The sequence below is a fragment of the Drosophila gunungcola genome, chromosome 3R (assembly GCF_025200985.1).
Source record: "Drosophila gunungcola strain Sukarami chromosome 3R, Dgunungcola_SK_2, whole genome shotgun sequence".
NCBI lineage: Eukaryota > Metazoa > Arthropoda > Insecta > Diptera > Drosophilidae > Drosophila > Drosophila gunungcola.
Window position 1 is genome coordinate 1,540,883 of NC_069139.1, and position 17,952 is coordinate 1,558,834.

General features: G+C 42.4%; 6 protein-coding genes across 12 annotated transcripts in view; 3 read left to right on the forward strand and 3 right to left on the reverse strand.

Moving 5' to 3' along the window:
• Positions 1 to 1,351, reverse strand: part of LOC128251848 (RNA-binding protein Pasilla) — a 31,534-nt gene extending 30,183 nt beyond the window's left edge. For 3 of the 6 annotated variants that reach the window (XM_052979072.1, XM_052979070.1, XM_052979064.1), the window contains exon 1: positions 1,243 to 1,351. The gene's annotated coding sequence lies outside the window, so the exon portion shown is untranslated. The remainder of the gene's footprint in view (positions 1 to 1,242) is intronic. The other 3 variants (XM_052979056.1, XM_052979061.1, XM_052979062.1) reach the window with 3 other exon arrangements.
• Positions 1,352 to 2,124: 773 nt separating this feature from the next.
• Positions 2,125 to 7,960, reverse strand: LOC128261409 (alpha-mannosidase 2). Its single transcript, XM_052995097.1, has 5 exons — positions 7,732 to 7,960; positions 7,135 to 7,664; positions 4,958 to 6,430; positions 3,239 to 4,301; positions 2,125 to 2,770 (listed from the first exon to the last, which is right to left on the reverse strand). Exons 1-5 carry the CDS (start codon positions 7,843 to 7,845, stop codon positions 2,621 to 2,623), a joined length of 3,330 nt encoding a protein of 1,109 aa, XP_052851057.1. The 5' UTR covers positions 7,846 to 7,960; the 3' UTR covers positions 2,125 to 2,620.
• A 476-nt stretch (positions 7,961 to 8,436) lies between these two features.
• LOC128263726 (two pore potassium channel protein sup-9) lies at positions 8,437 to 11,070 on the forward strand. Of its 2 annotated transcripts, XM_052998839.1 has the most exons (6): positions 8,446 to 8,471; positions 8,522 to 8,908; positions 8,965 to 9,120; positions 9,206 to 9,267; positions 9,322 to 9,722; positions 10,129 to 11,070. In XM_052998839.1, exons 2-6 carry the CDS (start codon positions 8,782 to 8,784, stop codon positions 10,400 to 10,402), a joined length of 1,020 nt encoding a protein of 339 aa, XP_052854799.1. In that variant the 5' UTR covers positions 8,446 to 8,471; positions 8,522 to 8,781; the 3' UTR covers positions 10,403 to 11,070. The 2 variants fall into 2 exon arrangements, with proteins under 2 accessions (XP_052854789.1, XP_052854799.1); XM_052998829.1 differs by having other exon boundaries at positions 8,437 to 8,908.
• A 138-nt stretch (positions 11,071 to 11,208) lies between these two features.
• LOC128263721 (tubulin beta-2 chain) lies at positions 11,209 to 13,434 on the forward strand. Its single transcript, XM_052998820.1, has 2 exons — positions 11,209 to 11,798; positions 12,036 to 13,434. Exons 1-2 carry the CDS (start codon positions 11,406 to 11,408, stop codon positions 12,981 to 12,983), a joined length of 1,341 nt encoding a protein of 446 aa, XP_052854780.1. The 5' UTR covers positions 11,209 to 11,405; the 3' UTR covers positions 12,984 to 13,434.
• Positions 13,435 to 13,874: 440 nt separating this feature from the next.
• On the forward strand, positions 13,875 to 14,147 carry LOC128251731 (uncharacterized). The gene has a single exon (XM_052978859.1). It carries the CDS (start codon positions 13,875 to 13,877, stop codon positions 14,145 to 14,147), a length of 273 nt encoding a protein of 90 aa, XP_052834819.1.
• On the reverse strand, positions 14,138 to 17,906 carry LOC128264547 (LMBR1 domain-containing protein 2 homolog). Its single transcript, XM_053000081.1, has 3 exons — positions 17,736 to 17,906; positions 15,360 to 16,691; positions 14,138 to 14,925 (listed from the first exon to the last, which is right to left on the reverse strand). Exons 1-3 carry the CDS (start codon positions 17,904 to 17,906, stop codon positions 14,320 to 14,322), a joined length of 2,109 nt encoding a protein of 702 aa, XP_052856041.1. The 3' UTR covers positions 14,138 to 14,319.
• Positions 17,907 to 17,952: the final 46 nt, after the last annotated feature.

A 17,952-nucleotide genomic window follows, 5' to 3' on the forward strand; every position in this document is an offset into this window, starting at 1 on the left:
GATTTTTAAATTCGAATGCGGGAAAACTTCGCTCTCTCTCTCTCGCGCTGGGCTTTTCTCTCCCGTTTGGCTTATTAGGGCACTAGGTTTTTCATGCAAACGTTGGAAAATTGCTGCACGTTCCTGCACACAACGACAACTTTTGCATTTCCTGTGCCAGAAGCAAAAAAAAAAGCTTGCAAACCCATATTGCCTTGAACGTATTGAACTTCTATCGAAAATTTGCCATTCAAAATGCTTATGACATAATAATTGAGCAATGCCATATGTTTAAAAAGAGCAAAGTGGAGCGAAAGAGAGAGAAATAAGAGGAACAGCCTTAGAATAACGAGAAAAACTCGTTGTTAAATTCAGGCAAACGAAAAACATTTAAATAAATATATAAATTATGTATACGCGCTGTGTGCGTTGCGTTTTATCAGCGCAAGAGAGAGAGAGAGAGAGAGAGAGAGAAAAGGGAGAGAGAGCCAAAGCTTCACGCAGATAAAAATTGGGACAAAGTAGTGTGCGTTAGCTGCTGCTTTGACACACTTTTATGTGACGTCGTTAATTTCGTTTTTTTGGTGTTCTCGTTCTTGTTCTCTTTCGCCTTTTTCACATTCCTGCTTTCAAAGAACTTTTCGGTAACATTTAAAAAGGAAAAGGAGATAATTAAGAAAACCCAGCACATGTTTTTCTCCTTCCAACCAGACCTGTTCCAGTTGGCTTTTCATTTTCAGGTGTTAAATGAATTTATATTTCAGTATTTGCTGTCTCCTCCTCCTCTTCTTCTTCATCTACCAGTATTTATGTAACCAGCATGAGCGAAAGAGTGAGATGGAGATAGATAGAGAGCGCACATGCCAGGGCATAGATACTTTTTGGCATTGAAACAAAACGTAGTTCACAAAAAGCACACGCATACCAGCACACGAACACGCGCACACAGATACACGCCACGAAAAAAAGAACTTGAAACAAGAACAACTCAAGAACGCAGCTTAGGCACACACACACACTCACTCATTTGTACATGATTTAATTTAATTTAATTAAATTCCAGCAGTACTCTTTAGACAACGACAACAACAATAGCAGCAGTTACTCTGCGATTTTAAAGCACTGTTTTTATTTCTGTTGGTTGGTTTTTATTCGTTAATTGTTTTGAACCACTTTTGTTTAGATGCCTTGTTTTTGTTGCATTGCTTTGCAGAACTTGACAAACAAACACACAGGCAGCAACAAACATATAAACAAACTCACTGGCGACCACGATGATCTGAATCTGAATCTGACGCTCTGACTCTGTGACGTGACTGAATCCAACTGAACTGAAATGCGGATTCAAAACTTGAAAACAGCGAACTGGCTGAGATTTCTGTTTCTGTACAGAAAATTCCGATGGTCGTTAAAGCGAGAGCGGGAGAGCGCGAGTGTATCTTTACGATACAATTTCGATTTTGAGAGACAAAACTGCGCAGCGAGTCTCTCTCGCGCTCTCTGGCTCTCCCGCTTCCCAAGCAACCACTTTACGCTCAATTTGGATTCTGGATTTTCATTTCCATTGTGCATTTTCCAACCGCCTCTCCCCTGTTCCATCTTGTTTTTCTCCTCTCTTTCTGCGTTTCTCTGTAGGTCATTCTGGCAATAACAGTACCGCACTGGAGCTGATAAGATTGCACTTTTTTTTCAAGCACTAAAACTATAACTTATGATTAAGACTTTAATTAATTTGATTCATTTGCTTGCAAAACAACATAGATTTCATAATCAAACTTCACAAAAATACCCATTCAATATAGTTTTGTTTCGCTGTTACAATGATCAGTTAAGGCTCAACAAGAGACACTCTTAGGACAATTGGAAAATAAAATATTTTAATAGTGATCCAATTTGGTTATTTTAAGTTTTAATAAAAAAGCAAATATTTCAAAACTACATATGTACATATGTTGGTAATAAAATGCTTGAAAAACAATTTGTTTTTGGTTTAAATATGTAAATGCCTAGATGACACTATATAAACTATAATGAGATCAATATAATATGTTAAGCTCACTATCAAAAAGTTTTTTTGCTTCCCGTAACCAAAAAATCAATTTTATTTTGATTTTTTTTAAAGTTTAGAATAGCAATCAAAAGTCGTTTCTAAAATGAGACTCAATTTATTCAATTCGTTACAAAACAAACGTTGAGATTAATATCATTGACTTTGCTGTTGCGTCATTATCATTAAGCCTACATTACAGTAAAACGTTAATAGTTAATAGTTACGATTCATGATTTTTTGGAAATATCCCGGGCGGGATATTGAAGACAGACATGTATTGCTTGCTGTGGGATTGGAGGGATTATCACAAAAAAACGTAAAAACCTAGGCGAAAACAAAGTAAAATGTGTAGTTTACAAAGGGGGTGCAAAATCACACCGCTGCGCCATAGGATCGAATTTCCAAACACTCGTGTGTGAAAGCTTAAATAAATAAATGTTGCGTAGTACGGAGTACGCATTGTCTTGCGGTGCAGTCAGTGCTTTTGCTTAAACATTAAACGAAGATTGCCTGTATTGCAGTGAAGTTAGCTTCCGAGATTCATAAGTTGTTTTCCGTGTGTCTAAGATCCTTTTAGAGGACACGTGGCGATCAGCTTGTGTGGCTGCTCACATAAGCGACGGTTTCCATGGGGCACACCTCCGGCGCCACCATGGACTCAAACTGCTCCAGGTTCTGCAGGAATGTCAGGGTAGTTTGCTCACATCGTGACGCTTTCGGAAGTATATTGCAAACATTCAACTGGAAAATTGAAACAAACGAGGAATTATTTTTGGGAGGTCACACATTAATATTTATGTGCGTTTTTTTGCCATATATTTTTTTTTGAATAAATATCTATATCTATTTATTATAGCAAAATGAGTTTTTCAAATCATCACTCGAAACCTATTTGAATGTTTTTTGTAACATTTTGCTGTTAAATGCTTAAGAATTCGCGTGTTGCAACACGTAACACTTCATTAAGAATTTATGTTAATAGAGAATAAGACAATTTCTACGAATTTTACAATAAAGAAAGCTATTTATATTTATGAGCAAATTGAGATTCTGAAATTATCACTAGAAGCTTCTAATGGCATTATTTGTGGCTTGAAGTTCCCTTCCTTTTTATTGTTATATAATGTTATACGATGCTTAGGTAAGATTTCAGTGGAACTAAAGTTTAGTTCAAGTGCAAGTCCATAGAGGTGTTTCTCATAAACTCACCTTCTTAGTCTGCTCCTCTGCTTGGCCGCATTGCATTAGATTGGTGCGATGCACGATATAGCCCACACGCTGCGTCTTGGCCGAACTTTTGGTCAAGCGTCGCATCACGGGCACATCCAGATCCTCACGAGCTGAGACATGTTCGCCGCCAAACTGACCCTGTGCCCCAATCCAATCATTTTCAGCGAATATAAACTTGTCCAGCGGATCAAGCAGCGATTGTGAGGCCTTGTGGGCAGCCCTTGTCAAGTAACCAGCCGGATCCACCTCCGATGGTCGAGCACAACTGTTGATCTTCTCCAGCAACAGGCGATAGATGAGCAGCACTGGCTTGTTGTCCAAAACACCTTGTCCCAGGCCACGTTCATCATCACTGGCCAGGCGTCGATCCTGCATGATCTCCAGCTCCCCGGAAGACAGGGAAGATCCACCGAGAGGTTGACCCGTGAGCAATGAAAGTCTCATATTGGCATCCTCAATAAACATTCCAGAGGGAACTGGATAGTAGTTGGCTTGCAAGGGTAGCTTCTCCAAACGGCGCCTTTTAATAATCTGCAGTCCATTGAGATCGGTGTAGAATATGTCGCCACTGTCGATATGCGTCTCCAAACGCATCACGATCTCCGTGTTATCCAGCACGCCGATGTCCACCAAATTGCGAATCTCAGGGGCTGCGCCACGCAATATGGTCTGATGCACCACACTCGGCAGACCCACGCTCACCGATGACTCCAATTTGCCCTTGGTCACCAGGACCACGGGATGGTTGAGCTGCATAGGCGAAGCAGGTCCGTTGGGCAGGAACAGATAGGCTCCGGATCGATCTCCATGCGTCCTAGTGCCATACTTAAGGAACTTCAAGTGCACCGGCACATGCGGACTGTCCTGTGCGAGCTGAATGGATTTGAGTAGACCCTGCTCCGAAAATGCCAGTGTTGGACCATTGCCCACGCGCAACGAGATCTCCCTAGGCTCGCCAAACTTCACATCCTCCGGATATTGACCCAAAAGCACGGAGACCGGATTTGTTCGCAGCAAAAGGTTCGAGGCGTACGTGGTGTGTCTGTAAATGTTATTGAAATGTTACTTTTGAAAAGAAATTAAAACCAGAATCACTAGATTTTCGCTTAAATAAGAAAACCATTTAAATTACATAAAAAATAATTATTTCATTTATGTCAACATAAGTTTTACATTAAAAATCACAAAAATATCATAAAAACTCTGAACACTAAAGCTTCAGTTTCAAAATGAGTTTTACTTTGAGCAAAATAAATAAAAAGTCATGACTTTTAATTTACATTTTTTTTGATCACACAACTGTTTCTTTTCCTATTAATGAATGTTATAAAATTTATAAATCTCAAAATCTTTTTGGAAATAGATAGATTTGCCGAATTTATCTTATTGTATGCCGATTTAAGTTAATTAAATTTTCGATTTAAAAAACACGTTTTTAATCATTGTTTCCAGTTCCTGATTTTTGTCATTACACTAAAAAGCAATTTGATGGTACATGAAATGTATGATACAGTGACAGCTGCATGATATATTATAGATTTGTTCAAAAACGAAACGTTCAAAACAACATCGAATAATATATGACAAAACTATATATTCTTTAGGTGAACATTATTGTTGAATATATAATTAAGACAAGTAGACGTATAAGACAAACAGAACCAGAAATGTTAATATATAAAATTAAAGTCGACTCACTCTGGTTTGGACTCGGATATGGTCAGAACGTAGGTGGCCAGTCCCATGGGCGGCACGCGAGCCTTGAAGATGATGCGATACTTGGTGGTGGAGCCTTGTGGGTGGATGGTCTTGGTGAGGGTGTCGTGGTGCCAGCTCCACACGGGCGAGACCTGGGCCTCCACTGGGTTGTTGGCCAGATCGCTGACACTCACAAAGGGACTGGACACATAGAAGTCCACCAGCTGCTCCCGCCAATGGGGCAGGGTATTGTGCATCACCACATGCTTGGTGGGCAGTACATCCGCGCCCAAGATAATGGTGGTGCGACTGTCCTCCACGCCTGATCCCGGCCATCGCGAATCGTCCAGCGTAAAGTAGGAAAAGCTAAAGTCTGGACTGTAGATGGAGGGCTTGGTTAGGAGGCGGTATACGGACTGCTGCATCACCATTTGGCAGGCCTTTAGAGCTTCCTGCATGCGTTGCTCGTAGTCCAACATCACATGAGTTTTAGCTGTGCCAGTGATGCCATCGTGATGCTGAAAGAGGGACAGCTCCCGACGAGCCAGCTCCAGGCGCTCCTCGATGCCAGCCATTCCGTCCCAGGAGTGCCAGGCGGAGAGCATCTCCGCCGAGCGGACATAGTGCATTAGGACACGATCCATGCGCTTGTGATACGGCCGTGATGTGAAATAGCCACTCCAGTAGTTATCCGAACGATCGGCATAGGTGAAGAAGTCACCGCTCAGCGTGGGAAACTCGACCTGTCCGGCACTCTCCGCCTGATGCACTGCATCGAAGTACTCCTGCAGCGTGCCAAACTGAGCCTGCACATTGAAGTGCGCCTGGCTGTTGATGTGCTCGAACAGCTTCTCGTAGTTCACCCGCTGCACATCCCACTCGGTGTTCTGCTTAAAGCGGAAATCATCGCCCAAGGGAATCAGCAGGACGTTCGATCGATATAGCTCAGCCTTCTTCTTCCACTGATCCACCAGCAGTTCCGATTTCGCTGCCACATTCCCCTCCACAATGGCTCGCGGTGGCGTCTTCCACGGGCAACTCAATCCGAAGGCGCCCATTCGCTTGAAGTCGAACTGGCAGCAAACCTTGGGATCCGGGCCACAGGTGTGGGGTATATCGTACGAGTAGAAGGGCATCATGTGGGTGAAAAGGGAAGTCTCTCCCTTGGTGTCCCAGATCTGGCGCCAGTGGAACTCCAGGTTGCGCTGTTGGGCCAGCTCTTTCTTCACCGAGTAGTGTGTCCGCTGAATAAGCAGATCTTTAAATCCACTCTTTTGCAGAATGTACGGAATTGTGGGACTGTAGCCAAAGGGATCGATGGCCCACGAGGCGGTGGGTGTGACATTCAGGTGCTGCTTCAGCCACGTTTGCCCTTCAGTCAGCTGCAGCAACACACTACGCCAGTGAGCGTTCGCCTCATCCGTCATCACCCATCCTCCAGTCACAAATTCCAGCTGTCCACTTTTTACAATGCTGAAAAAGTTATGGTTTAACTTTATAACTTATTGGTCATAACAATATGGGAGATAAATATTATAATGCACTACTATAATTTTATAAAAAATTGTTTAGGAATTAAACTTTATAAGGGGTTATAACCAAATCCTTAAGTAGCCCAAATGAAATATTATTTATATCTGAGTTTAATAGTTAATACTTTTTCCGCAGGAATAAATTTACTTTATATTTTATACAAAATAGGAAAACTGGTACAAAATTATCTACGTCTGAATTTTTTTTACTGCACTGTGTTATAGGTTTGAATGTGCAAATAAGTGCTAAGCTAATTTGTAATTAGATAAGACTGTTCAAAGAACTTAACAAACAACACATGTGCTAACATGACATTGTATTTAGCTAAACGATTTTTTAGTATGCAGAAACATTGCAAAACATATGTTATTGTTGTAAAAGCAGCTGTTTAAGGCTTACTTAAAGCCGTAGCGAAATGTAAATTTTTTTTAAGATAATATACATTTTATCAAACGTTAATCAAGCAAAGGGGCAGTAACATGGCATATTAACAGGCATTTCATTTAAGAGTAATAAGCTTTTTATCAATAAACAACTATACTGTATACTTCAGGGGCAGATCTAGACAATTTGGATTTAGTTATACAACTTATTGCACTATAAAATTATTATTATTATTGATTATGTTAAAGCCGAGTGCTTACGATTTCATCTGCAGCTTTTTGTTTTCCCCCAGATCTTGGTAGAATCGGGCAAAGTACGAGGTCTCCGCCCAGATGAACTTCATCTCGGGGTTCTCGTGCAGATGCCGCAGGGCGTTGGACAGGATGTGCTTGGTGTCGTGCTGGTAGTAGTCCTCGAAGGTCTGGATCCAGCCGGGATCGTTGTGCGAGTGGGGCACCACGAATACCTTGAGTTTGTGGTGGGCATTGTATTTTAGTGGATCGTACTTGATGTTCCAGCCCTGTTTCCACACCCCGCCATCGATGTCCTTGAAGGACATGCGATCGTATAGCTCCAGCATCTGTACATCCACACTGGGCACATCCTGGACCACATCCTGGCACTCCTTTGCTCCTGATCTTGGGGAACGGGGCACTTTGAGTGGGGTCTTAAGGGGCTGCTCTATCGTTTTCTTGTCCAAGCGAGCCCGCATGTTCCGCATCTCCTCGCCATGCTCCTGCAGTCCATTTTCCAACCGAATCAGCTTATCCTCAATGGCCACATAGTTGGGCTTAGAAAAGAACACCCGGTAAGCAGTCTTATTATCCACAATGCATTGATTTACCCATTTTATTTACCTTTTTCTGGTTGCCTGCCGGCGCCGCAAAGTTGAGAATCACATAGAGGCTAAGGAAAACCAGCAGGAAACCGGAGCATATCACCAAGGCGAAGCGTCGACGTATGCGCAACATTTTCCGGCTAGTTATTCATGGAAACGTCGACGTTACAAGCCTACTGCAGCAATAAAACCGCTTGACTTGCGTGGTTTTTCCGCATAAATAAAAAAATAGTGTGGCAGTTTGTTGATTTGACTTTGATGTTTAGTACGTAGTATTTTAAGCGCTGTTAAAAAGATACTGTTAAGTATTCCGTTCATTCTGTTAATAACACAATTTTCACGAGCTATTTAAACTTTTACATGATATGTGCTTCTGAGTAAAATTCGCAAAAAAACATACACCGTCTTTGGAATTTGCCGTCAAAGTTAAATCTCTAAATTTAAGCAATTTCTACGATCTTTTACTGCCTCTTAAAAATATAGATTTAATAAAAATAAATTTTTAATTTCTCTTTTAAACTGTTTGCTCTGTTAGTTTTAATTTTGGTTTAAAGACGATTCATAAGGATATTTTACTGGATTTTTTCAGCATTAAATGCACAATTTTTGGTTGCTATCTACTACATTTTTTCCTTGTTTTAAAATAGTCAATTATTGGCTTTCTTTTCAATAACATTTCGTTTCCTTCAAAAAATCTAAAAGATACAACATGGTGGCAACGCCGTTAACCTCTGTTGATTCTGCAAAACTGCAATAACGGTAATATTATCATCTAAAACAAGATTAAAACGAATTGAATTTGTTGGCAGTTGATTTAAAGCTTTTAGGATGGTTTCTACATTAAATTAGTTAGTGATCTGGATTAAACCACTTGCTGTTGAGCCGCTTTAAGCGGACACTCACAATTTATATTGGATGCTGTGTGTTTTTTGTTTTGCTGACCATTATTGATTTTGTCAGGCGCAGCATCTTTAAACACAGAAAAAGGCGCCTAAAAGGTGTTCTGATTCCTAACCAGCTAGATAATATTTGAGTACTGAAGAATTAACCACAGTAGAGTCTCGGCATAATGAAACGCCAAAATGTTCGAACCCTTTCCCTTGTGGTGTGCACATTTACGTACCTTTTAATTGGCGCCGCGGTCTTCGATTCACTGGAGTCCCCAACGGAGGCCAAACGATGGGAGTTTTTACAAGGTATTGTACAAATTGAATATTATCCCTTACCTGTCTCATCTGTTGTTCTATTCCAGCCGTTAAAAACAACTTTGTAAAGAAGTACAATGTAACCGACGAGGATTTCCGAGTGATGGAAATTGTCATTATTGAAAACAAACCACACAAGGCAGGACCCCAGTGGAAATTCGCTGGAGCCTTTTATTTTAGCACTGTCGTTCTGGCCATGATAGGTAATTTTTATTCTTTTTATTTTATTAATCATCATTGAATTTATTCGGATAATGTTTTATCCTGAAATGTTTCTATAAATTTCAGGATATGGCCACTCCACACCAGTTACCATTCCGGGAAAAGCATTTTGTATGGGCTATGCAATGGTAAGTTATTCGCAATATCCTTAATTTTAATCTTATAAATATTTCCTTCTTCAGGTAGGCATTCCTCTGGGCCTGGTAATGTTCCAGTCGATCGGTGAACGATTGAACAAGTTTGCCTCAGTTATCATAAGGCGGGCGAAAAGGGCCAGTGGAGCTCGGTGTACGGATGCCACCGAAATGAATCTTATGCTGGCCACTGGAATGCTCTCCTCCATTATTATTACCACGGGAGCAGCAGTGTTCTCCCGATATGAGGGATGGAGCTACTTCGACAGCTTCTACTACTGCTTTGTCACCTTGACCACAATTGGTTTTGGCGATTATGTGGCCTTGCAGAACGATCAGGCACTGACCAATAAACCAGGCTATGTGGCATTAAGCTTGGTCTTCATCCTGTTCGGGTTGGCAGTGGTAGCTGCCAGTATTAATCTGTTGGTGCTGCGCTTCATGACCATGTGAGTTATTATATTATATTATGGCTGAAAATATTTAATTTAAAGGGTTTCCTATCGAGACTGCAAATAATGATTTGGCATGTGTACGAAATTTTAACAATATTTTTGAATAGGCTAATAAAACGACTTCTTATATTCCACAACAGAACAAAAACAAATATCTTAAATATTGTATTGATGGCCAAAGTGGTATTTTTAGAGTTGTTTAACAGGTTTATCCAAAATTATAGTCAAACCTTTGCAGCAGTTCAAAAAATTAGTTTAATTTATTATACAAAATTAAATTTTCTGATATTTTTTTTATAAACACGCTTAATCACTGTTATAAAATTTAAGGAATAATCACTAGCTTGTGAATTTTAAAACAAGTCTTATATTGACAACGCTTCCTTTTTTGCTACAACAGGCAGGCAGAGGATGCGAAGCGGGATGAACAGGATGCCCAAAACCTGGCCGGAAATGCCCAGCCAGTCACCTTCGATGACGAATCCACCTACAATATGCATGGCAAGCTGCTGGAGAACAACTACACCACTGAGAATGATGAGACCGCTTCGTTGTGCTCCTGCACTTGCATGGGTGGCACTAGGTGCCTCAACCACGAGCAGTTCGTGGATCCGGATTTTGCGCCCACGGATATCATTGAGAGCACTTTGTGCCTGAAAAGAGCCTCCGTCTGATATCCGTATAGCCAGCTGTGGGACTTCTCCATGTAGGAGGGTTCTATAGTAACAATCCTGTAGAGCCTCAACCGCCGCCAATCACAAAAAACATTGGTTGTTAGACGAACCACCCCTACATAGATATTTACACAAGGATGGGTCGATTATTCTTGCGAAGAATTGTCAAAGCTTAAAGAATTCTATAAGAAGTTTTACAAATTCACTGGAATTATAAAAAGTTTCCTATTTTTAATTTTTATTATTCTTAGACAACATAAAAAATGAACATTTTTAGATTTTTGGATATTTTAAATTTCTATAAATATTTCTCAAAAAAAGATTTGACGAAAAAAAAAATCTCTTCAATTTTTGGCAAACAAATTGAGGTTGATATTTTATTGTTATTGGTATATAATATCAAAAGAGATTGTTGTTTATTGTATTTAAAATTTTTGTATCCAACTTTTTTCGCCATATAATTTTGTACATTTTTCCATGCACAATAGTCGACTCATCCCAATATACACCAATATACACATATACAAAGGAGGAACCTCCAAAATACCCAAAATACCATGTCAATATCAATCGTATCACCTGGCTGGTGATCTTCGAGGTGACCTCTATTGGTTCGAAGGCACCGCCCTATCCATCCCATCACGAATTTTAGCTGTATTTTGGTTCAACGAAGTACTATTAAAGTTTTTGCTCAAAATCCTTAAACTGAACGACTTGAATTTTTGGAAAGGCCAAAAGGGCTATAAATCTGGGATCGAAGTAGTCCGGCTGACAACCTTCCCAGACGTACTCCTATCCAGAGTCAGTCCACCTCAGTATCTGCTAGCAAGTACACGTGTGTAAAATATAAACCTGAAAAATTATACGTTAAATATTCAGTTGTTTGTCGGTTTTTGTCCCCCTCAGACTGCTACTCGAACTCGGTTTTTTTTATCATCATATTTTTGTTGGTGAAAAAGATTCCAAAATTTGGAAATCATTTGATCCTTGACAGCGACTCGAAATGCGTGAAATCGTGCACATCCAGGCCGGGCAATGCGGTAACCAGATCGGTGGCAAATTCTGGGAGGTTATCTCCGACGAGCATTGCATAGACGCCACGGGAACGTATTACGGCGATAGTGATCTGCAGCTGGAGCGCATTAATGTTTACTACAATGAGGCCACCGGTGCCAAATATGTTCCTCGGGCCATTCTCGTGGACCTCGAGCCCGGCACCATGGACTCGGTTCGATCCGGTGCCTTTGGCCAGATTTTCCGACCGGACAACTTTGTGTTTGGTCAGTCTGGTGCCGGCAACAACTGGGCCAAGGGTCACTACACAGAGGGTGCCGAACTAGTGGACTCTGTCCTGGATGTGGTGCGAAAGGAGTCGGAGGGCTGCGATTGCCTGCAGGTAAGTTATGGGTTGATTGTATGAGGTGGATGTACACGGAATAGCATGTTGTCCACTAAGAAGATTTAAAATTAGAAATGAAAATATTAAAGCTGGCTAAAAACAAAAGCATACACTGTGAAGCGGTATTATTAAAGCTGGTTAAAAACGATGAAGCGACTAAAGTGTTCGATACCTTGTATTTTTAATACCTTGTATTTTTAACAATTACAGCCTATGCTTATTTTTATTTTCCAGGGCTTCCAGCTGACCCACTCGCTAGGTGGCGGCACCGGCTCCGGCATGGGCACCTTGCTGATCTCCAAGATCCGAGAGGAGTACCCCGACCGCATCATGAACACCTTCTCGGTGGTGCCCTCGCCCAAGGTATCCGATACGGTGGTGGAACCCTACAATGCCACCTTGAGTGTCCACCAGTTGGTGGAGAACACCGATGAGACATACTGCATCGATAATGAGGCGTTGTATGACATCTGTTTCCGGACACTGAAGCTGACGACTCCCACCTATGGTGACCTCAATCATTTGGTCTCGGCCACCATGTCTGGAGTGACCACATGCCTTCGATTCCCCGGCCAGCTGAACGCTGATCTTCGCAAGCTGGCGGTGAACATGGTGCCCTTTCCCCGGCTGCACTTCTTCATGCCTGGATTCGCTCCACTTACCTCGCGCGGATCGCAGCAATACCGAGCCCTGACCGTTCCGGAGTTGACCCAACAGATGTTCGATGCCAAGAACATGATGGCCGCCTGTGATCCACGACATGGTCGCTACTTGACCGTGGCTGCCATTTTCCGAGGCCGGATGTCCATGAAGGAGGTGGACGAGCAGATGCTGAATATCCAGAACAAGAACAGCAGCTTCTTTGTCGAATGGATCCCCAATAACTGCAAGACGGCTGTGTGCGATATTCCACCGCGAGGTCTCAAGATGTCGGCTACTTTTATCGGGAACTCGACGGCCATTCAGGAGCTCTTCAAGCGCGTTTCAGAGCAATTTACAGCCATGTTCCGGAGGAAGGCTTTCCTCCATTGGTACACCGGCGAGGGAATGGACGAGATGGAGTTCACCGAGGCGGAGAGCAACATGAATGATCTGGTGTCGGAGTACCAACAGTACCAGGAGGCCACCGCCGACGAGGAGGGCGAATTCGATGAGGACGAAGAGGGCGGAGGCGATGAATAAGAGGACGAATTAGACGTCTCTTGCACCACACAGTCACCACTCACCAGCGTACACCAATCAACCCAAAACCAAAAACAAACGTCCACAACGAGCTAGCGGACGATCACTGATGGAAACCTAAAATCGAGCACAATTCCACACTGTTTCTTCGGATAACACAGATGTTGAGAAAGCTTATTCCAATCTATTGTTCATATTTCCTTTCTGGATTTTTGTGGGATAATCACACTTCACACACACACACACAAACCGAGACTTTCCCTTTTCTTTGGTTGCACTTGCTGTGAATTCTAGGCTATCAAATAAACCTACTAGTTTTCAAACAACATAAATATTGACTTAAAAATAAAAAAAATTTTCATAATGTAAATGTATTTGAGGCATTTATTTTAAATTGATATTGGTGTATCCTGTTCAATTTAGACCACCAAATACAAAACTTAAAATACCACAGCGTTTTAAAATTAAATATAAAATAAATACATATAATATTTAAAGCATTTAATTGCATGATTGAATATTACAATATTCCATTTAAAAGAAAGTTTAATATGTAATTAATACTAATGTTTAAATATAACAAAATTTAAAATCTATTTCAAAACTAGTCATGTTAAAGAAAGAATGTAGATGTATGTACCTTAAATCCGCAATCTATGAAAATCAAATATTAATGACTTGGATTTACTATTTTTTAAGCTTAAATACGGCTAGTAAATCCTAATTTATAAATTTCAGGGTTAACTAGCTTTCGAAGGAAAATTGTAGTGTTGAATGCCAAAACAATAATATTTCTTGGATGGCAATCCTTTTTAAGGCAAGGTTACCTTTTGCACTGTCATCCAAGATTTAAATTGTGCTAGTCATTTCGAATCAAGTAAAGGCAACAAGATGCATTCCCCCAAGACTCCGTTAACTTCCCGCTGTGGCTATCTGCGCGGTCGCAAGCGCATAAATCCGCATCCCATATCGGTGCTGCAGAAGCGGCCGAAAATCGAAGACAAAGTCGATGCAGAGGACAGCAAGTGCTCATCAGAGCCGGACATCTCAACGAATTCGGAATCCCCGTTGACTGCCGAGGATAGTGGTATCGATGTTAGCCAGGAAATCGACCAGAAAAAAGCACGTTACGCCAGACGCAATCAGAAGCAGAATCCTTTCTAGTGGTTTATTCAATCGAAAGGTGTTTACATACATAGGTGTGTAAAGGAACAGCAGCAGCAGCAGTGGCAGCGGAAATTACTTAAGCGCGAAACGAAATATACATATACTACGGAACATTGCAGACACTGAGATACTCGGTTACGAATTGAAATAAAGAGATTTCTTTTTTAGCCTAGACATCGTCAAAGAGTCCTCGTGGCGGGGGGCCCACAATGCGACCATCGGCCTGCTCCGCCTCGTAGTCGGGATCCCGGAAGCCGACCTGCACCTGGGTGCTCACCCCGAACCGGTCGTTGATCTCCTCGGAGAGGGAACGTGGAACGCCTAGGGCCGAGGAGGAGGCCACCGCCGCATAGTCAAAGCTCCCTTCGCCATCACGAAGCAGCCCATCCGCTGGCGTTCGATTGCTGGCCAGGGCACCACCTGCTCCTCCTCCGCCTCCTCCACTTCGGTACTTGCTCAAGTAATCGCTGCCAAGTACCTGGTCGGGTCGGTTGAAGTCCCGCCTTCTGGCCATCGCCTCCTCTGCTCGCTGGCGTCGCCGCTTCTCGCGGGCTATCAAATCCTTGCCCTCCTGCACCAGCTCAGTGGCTATCGTCTCGTTCTGCAGGAACTGCTGGAAACCAAGGGCATTCAAGGCCCTACTGCCCAGACTAAACCAGGTGGCCAGGCAGAAGGCCAGCATGCACATGGGGAAGTAAATGTTAAAGCCGTTCGAGATGATGCCAATGACGTCCATGTGGCCCATGATCTGGGTGTAGACCGTCTCCATGATGCGCTGTAGATATAGAAAATTAGGCAATGAGTTTTGGTAGTTTTTTAAAAAGAAAGAAAGCTGACTTTGGCTAGCCGAAGTTTATATACCCTTGCAGCTATAAGAAAAATTAAATATTCTTTAGATCAGCTAAATTTATATTTTTAAATAACATATGTGCTATATGCTATCGTTGTCCGACTTTTATGAAATTAAAACCTTAATATTTAAAAAGTAAGCGTGTACTTTATCTCGAAAAAGAGTAAAGTTGTAATTTCTTGTTAATTTTTGTCATTTTTATATTATTCCTTTTCGACTTATATACTTCCAGACTTTCGGAAATGTTTAATCCGGGTAGCTTTAAAAGTACAAACGGACTGACGGATATGGCCAGATCGACAAGCTGATCAAAAATATATATAATTTATGGAGAATGAAATGACGAGTTTCATACTCACATTGGGAATAATGTGTGTGTCCATGTGGATCAGGCCCAGGAAGTTGAGGCACATGGGCGGCGTCAACCGACAGAGCAGCATGCCACTGAAGATCAGGCTGTGCTCGTTGGTCTGGTGGTGCGGTGCCAGATAGTAAAGATTGAGGAAACGAATCCTCAGGATTGTAGAATAAGTACAGTAGAAAAAGTAGCAGAGAACCACCATGGAAAAGACCTCGATGGTGAAGAAGTCGTAGCTCTCCTTGGCCACGTAGATCACATTGGCGAATATGGAGAGCACGGGGTGACGGCTGAAGAAGGTGAGCTCACTCCACACCACCATGGCCGACATGGTGGCCGTGAGGATGCACATGGTCTTGAGGAAGGGCGCCCGCAGCAGGCACTCCCAGTACCACTGCACCGTGGCACTGTAGCACATTCTCTCCAGCTGCGTTCGCTGCCGCGGGAATTCCGATTTGAAGCGCCGCTCCGAGGAGTGAATGTTCCTGGCCACATCCTCCAGATGCAGCACCGTCTGCACCTGCACGCTCCACAGCGCCTCGGTGCGTTGCAACGTCTGCAGGGATTTGATTACTTGCTTGTGAATGCGAACCAGCGCCTTTTCCGAGGGCAAGATTGTGGAGCTGGTTGCTCCCATTCCACTGCCTCCGGTGCGGGCAAAGTTTCGGCTAGCCCGCTCCTGCAGCTCGATGGGCACCTTCCGCATGATGGTCTCCAGGCAAGGGCGCAGTTCGTGGTTGTTCGGTATGACGCGACTGAGGCCTTGCAACGACTCCAGAATGTCGTCCACATGCTCCTCCGCCTCCGCCTTCTCAGTGCTCAGTTTGGCCGCCTTGAAGTAGGCGTATTGCAGCGCAAATCCCGGCTTGGCATTGTTCCACAGCGAGCGGGGAACCTCCACCAGAGCGTAGCCCAACAGAAGGATGAGCAGAAACAGGCCCCAGGTGTTTGAAGCCGACGAGGCGATGGCCTTCAGCTTCTGCCAGTCCAGCGACTCGCCTTTCACGGCTATGTAGATCAGGAGTACGCCGCAGATGAACAGGTAAGAGCCATAGTAAATGGCATTCTCGATCAGGGCCGACTTCAGCTTGCCCTTGACGGTGAAATCGCCCGCCTTGAGGTACGACTGCATTAGCGGCATGATCAACCAGGTGAGGAACTGCGAGCTCCAGTAGATGATGCGCCACAGGTTGGGGAACACGGAGGCGGGCACCATGCCCCACGGCTCCTGGCATTGAGGGGGCGGCGAAGGGGTCACATTGGCGGCCGTAGTGGCGTTCAAAGTTGGGGCCGGGGTGGGTCGATGCTCCTCCACACACTGGCGATAAAGTGTCTGTGAAATAAATACAAGCTGAGTTCTATATACCGTTTTTACTTAAAATATGAAATTGTAAAACTGATAACCTAATAAGAAAAATTATTCCCAAATACCAAATACGCAGAAAATTGTATGCCCAGAAGGTAGTTATATAAAACGATGAAAACTCTAATTTTATGACTTAGCTCTAGGCATGATTCATTCAAAGATAAGATGTTCCAAGCACAAATCAGTGGCAAACTTTATTGACAAATTTTAAGGTGTCTAAAAAGCTTTAGATAAAAAATTAATTAATTTCTGTTCTCACTTTGGCACAAAAGAATTTGTTTTAAAAGAAATTTACTAACTGTACTAGTGCTTGAATAATTATAAAACCGCGAAAGCCTTTAAATAAATATTGTTGGTATGGCAATATGTGTCAATATCAAAATAAATCACCTTAGTGATTTCCCCTTTAAAAACCATAAAATATAAATCAGAACGAACGGGATCGGACGTCATAGTTGTAATGTTACTATAACAACGATCTAAGATCAAAGATTTTCCGCTTTAAATGATAGTACGTACAAGATTAAATATTTTAACTAAATAAAGGCTTAGGGCGATAGTTGAAATTGTCAATCAAACCGGATGACTGTTCCTATCGTTATCAAATAACTGTATATAAAATAACAGTATAAGTTAGTTACTTACTACTTTGAGGACAATGTATATTTCTATCTATATACTTATCCATTCTAACCTAACCAAATCACTGTATATAAGATTATAGCATATGGGGAGAAAGTTTGAACGATGCACATGATGTTAAATAATATTTCTAAAATCAGTTTCATTAAATGAAGGGATCTAAGTCTTTTCCTGCCACTTGGTTTGGGTTTACCCCTTCGGTTTTAAAAACCATATCTATCCTACCCTAACCCAATAACTGTGTGTAAAATTACAGCATATGGCAGTGTGTACATATCTTAAATAATCCTTTTAATTGAGTTTTTGGTATCGAATTTTGCTTATTTAATGATTTGATCTATAACACTAGGGCTCCACAGGCCCACTCACCGATGTGACGTCCAGCGGAATGGTGAAGACAATCAGGAAGGAGAAGCACCAGGCGGTCAGCACGGACAAGGTGACCAGGATGTGCTGACGTGGTATGTTGCCATAGCGGTACAGTGAGATGCTGGCCAGGAATAGGGCGGTCACGATGCCGAAAGTGAGTAGGTAGGCCATCCTTCCTAGTCCTAATTCCTAGTCCAGATTTAGGTTGTGCTTATTA

Coding starts and splice junctions, on each gene's coding strand:
- LOC128263721 (XM_052998820.1), top strand. CDS start 11,406: ATGCGTGAAATCGTGCACATCCAGGCCGGGCAATGCGGTAACCAGATC. Junction 11,799..12,035: donor AGGGCTGCGATTGCCTGCAG/GTAAGTTATGGG, acceptor TTTATTTTCCAG/GGCTTCCAGCTGACCCACTC.
- LOC128263726 (XM_052998829.1), top strand. CDS start 8,782: ATGAAACGCCAAAATGTTCGAACCCTTTCCCTTGTGGTGTGCACATTT. Junction 9,121..9,205: donor TGTCGTTCTGGCCATGATAG/GTAATTTTTATT, acceptor TATAAATTTCAG/GATATGGCCACTCCACACCA. Junction 9,268..9,321: donor TTTGTATGGGCTATGCAATG/GTAAGTTATTCG, acceptor TTCCTTCTTCAG/GTAGGCATTCCTCTGGGCCT.
- LOC128261409 (XM_052995097.1), bottom strand. CDS start 7,845: ATGTTGCGCATACGTCGACGCTTCGCCTTGGTGATATGCTCCGGTTTC. Junction 6,431..7,134: donor AAAAAGCTGCAGATGAAATC/GTAAGCACTCGG, acceptor TAACTTTTTCAG/CATTGTAAAAAGTGGACAGC. Junction 2,771..3,238: donor CAGAGGAGCAGACTAAGAAG/GTGAGTTTATGA, acceptor TCAATTTTCCAG/TTGAATGTTTGCAATATACT.
- LOC128251731 (XM_052978859.1), top strand. CDS start 13,875: ATGCATTCCCCCAAGACTCCGTTAACTTCCCGCTGTGGCTATCTGCGC.
- LOC128264547 (XM_053000081.1), bottom strand. CDS start 17,906: ATGGCCTACCTACTCACTTTCGGCATCGTGACCGCCCTATTCCTGGCC. Junction 16,692..17,735: donor TTCCGCTGGACGTCACATCG/GTGAGTGGGCCT, acceptor TTTATTTCACAG/ACACTTTATCGCCAGTGTGT. Junction 14,926..15,359: donor ACACACACATTATTCCCAAT/GTGAGTATGAAA, acceptor CTATATCTACAG/CGCATCATGGAGACGGTCTA.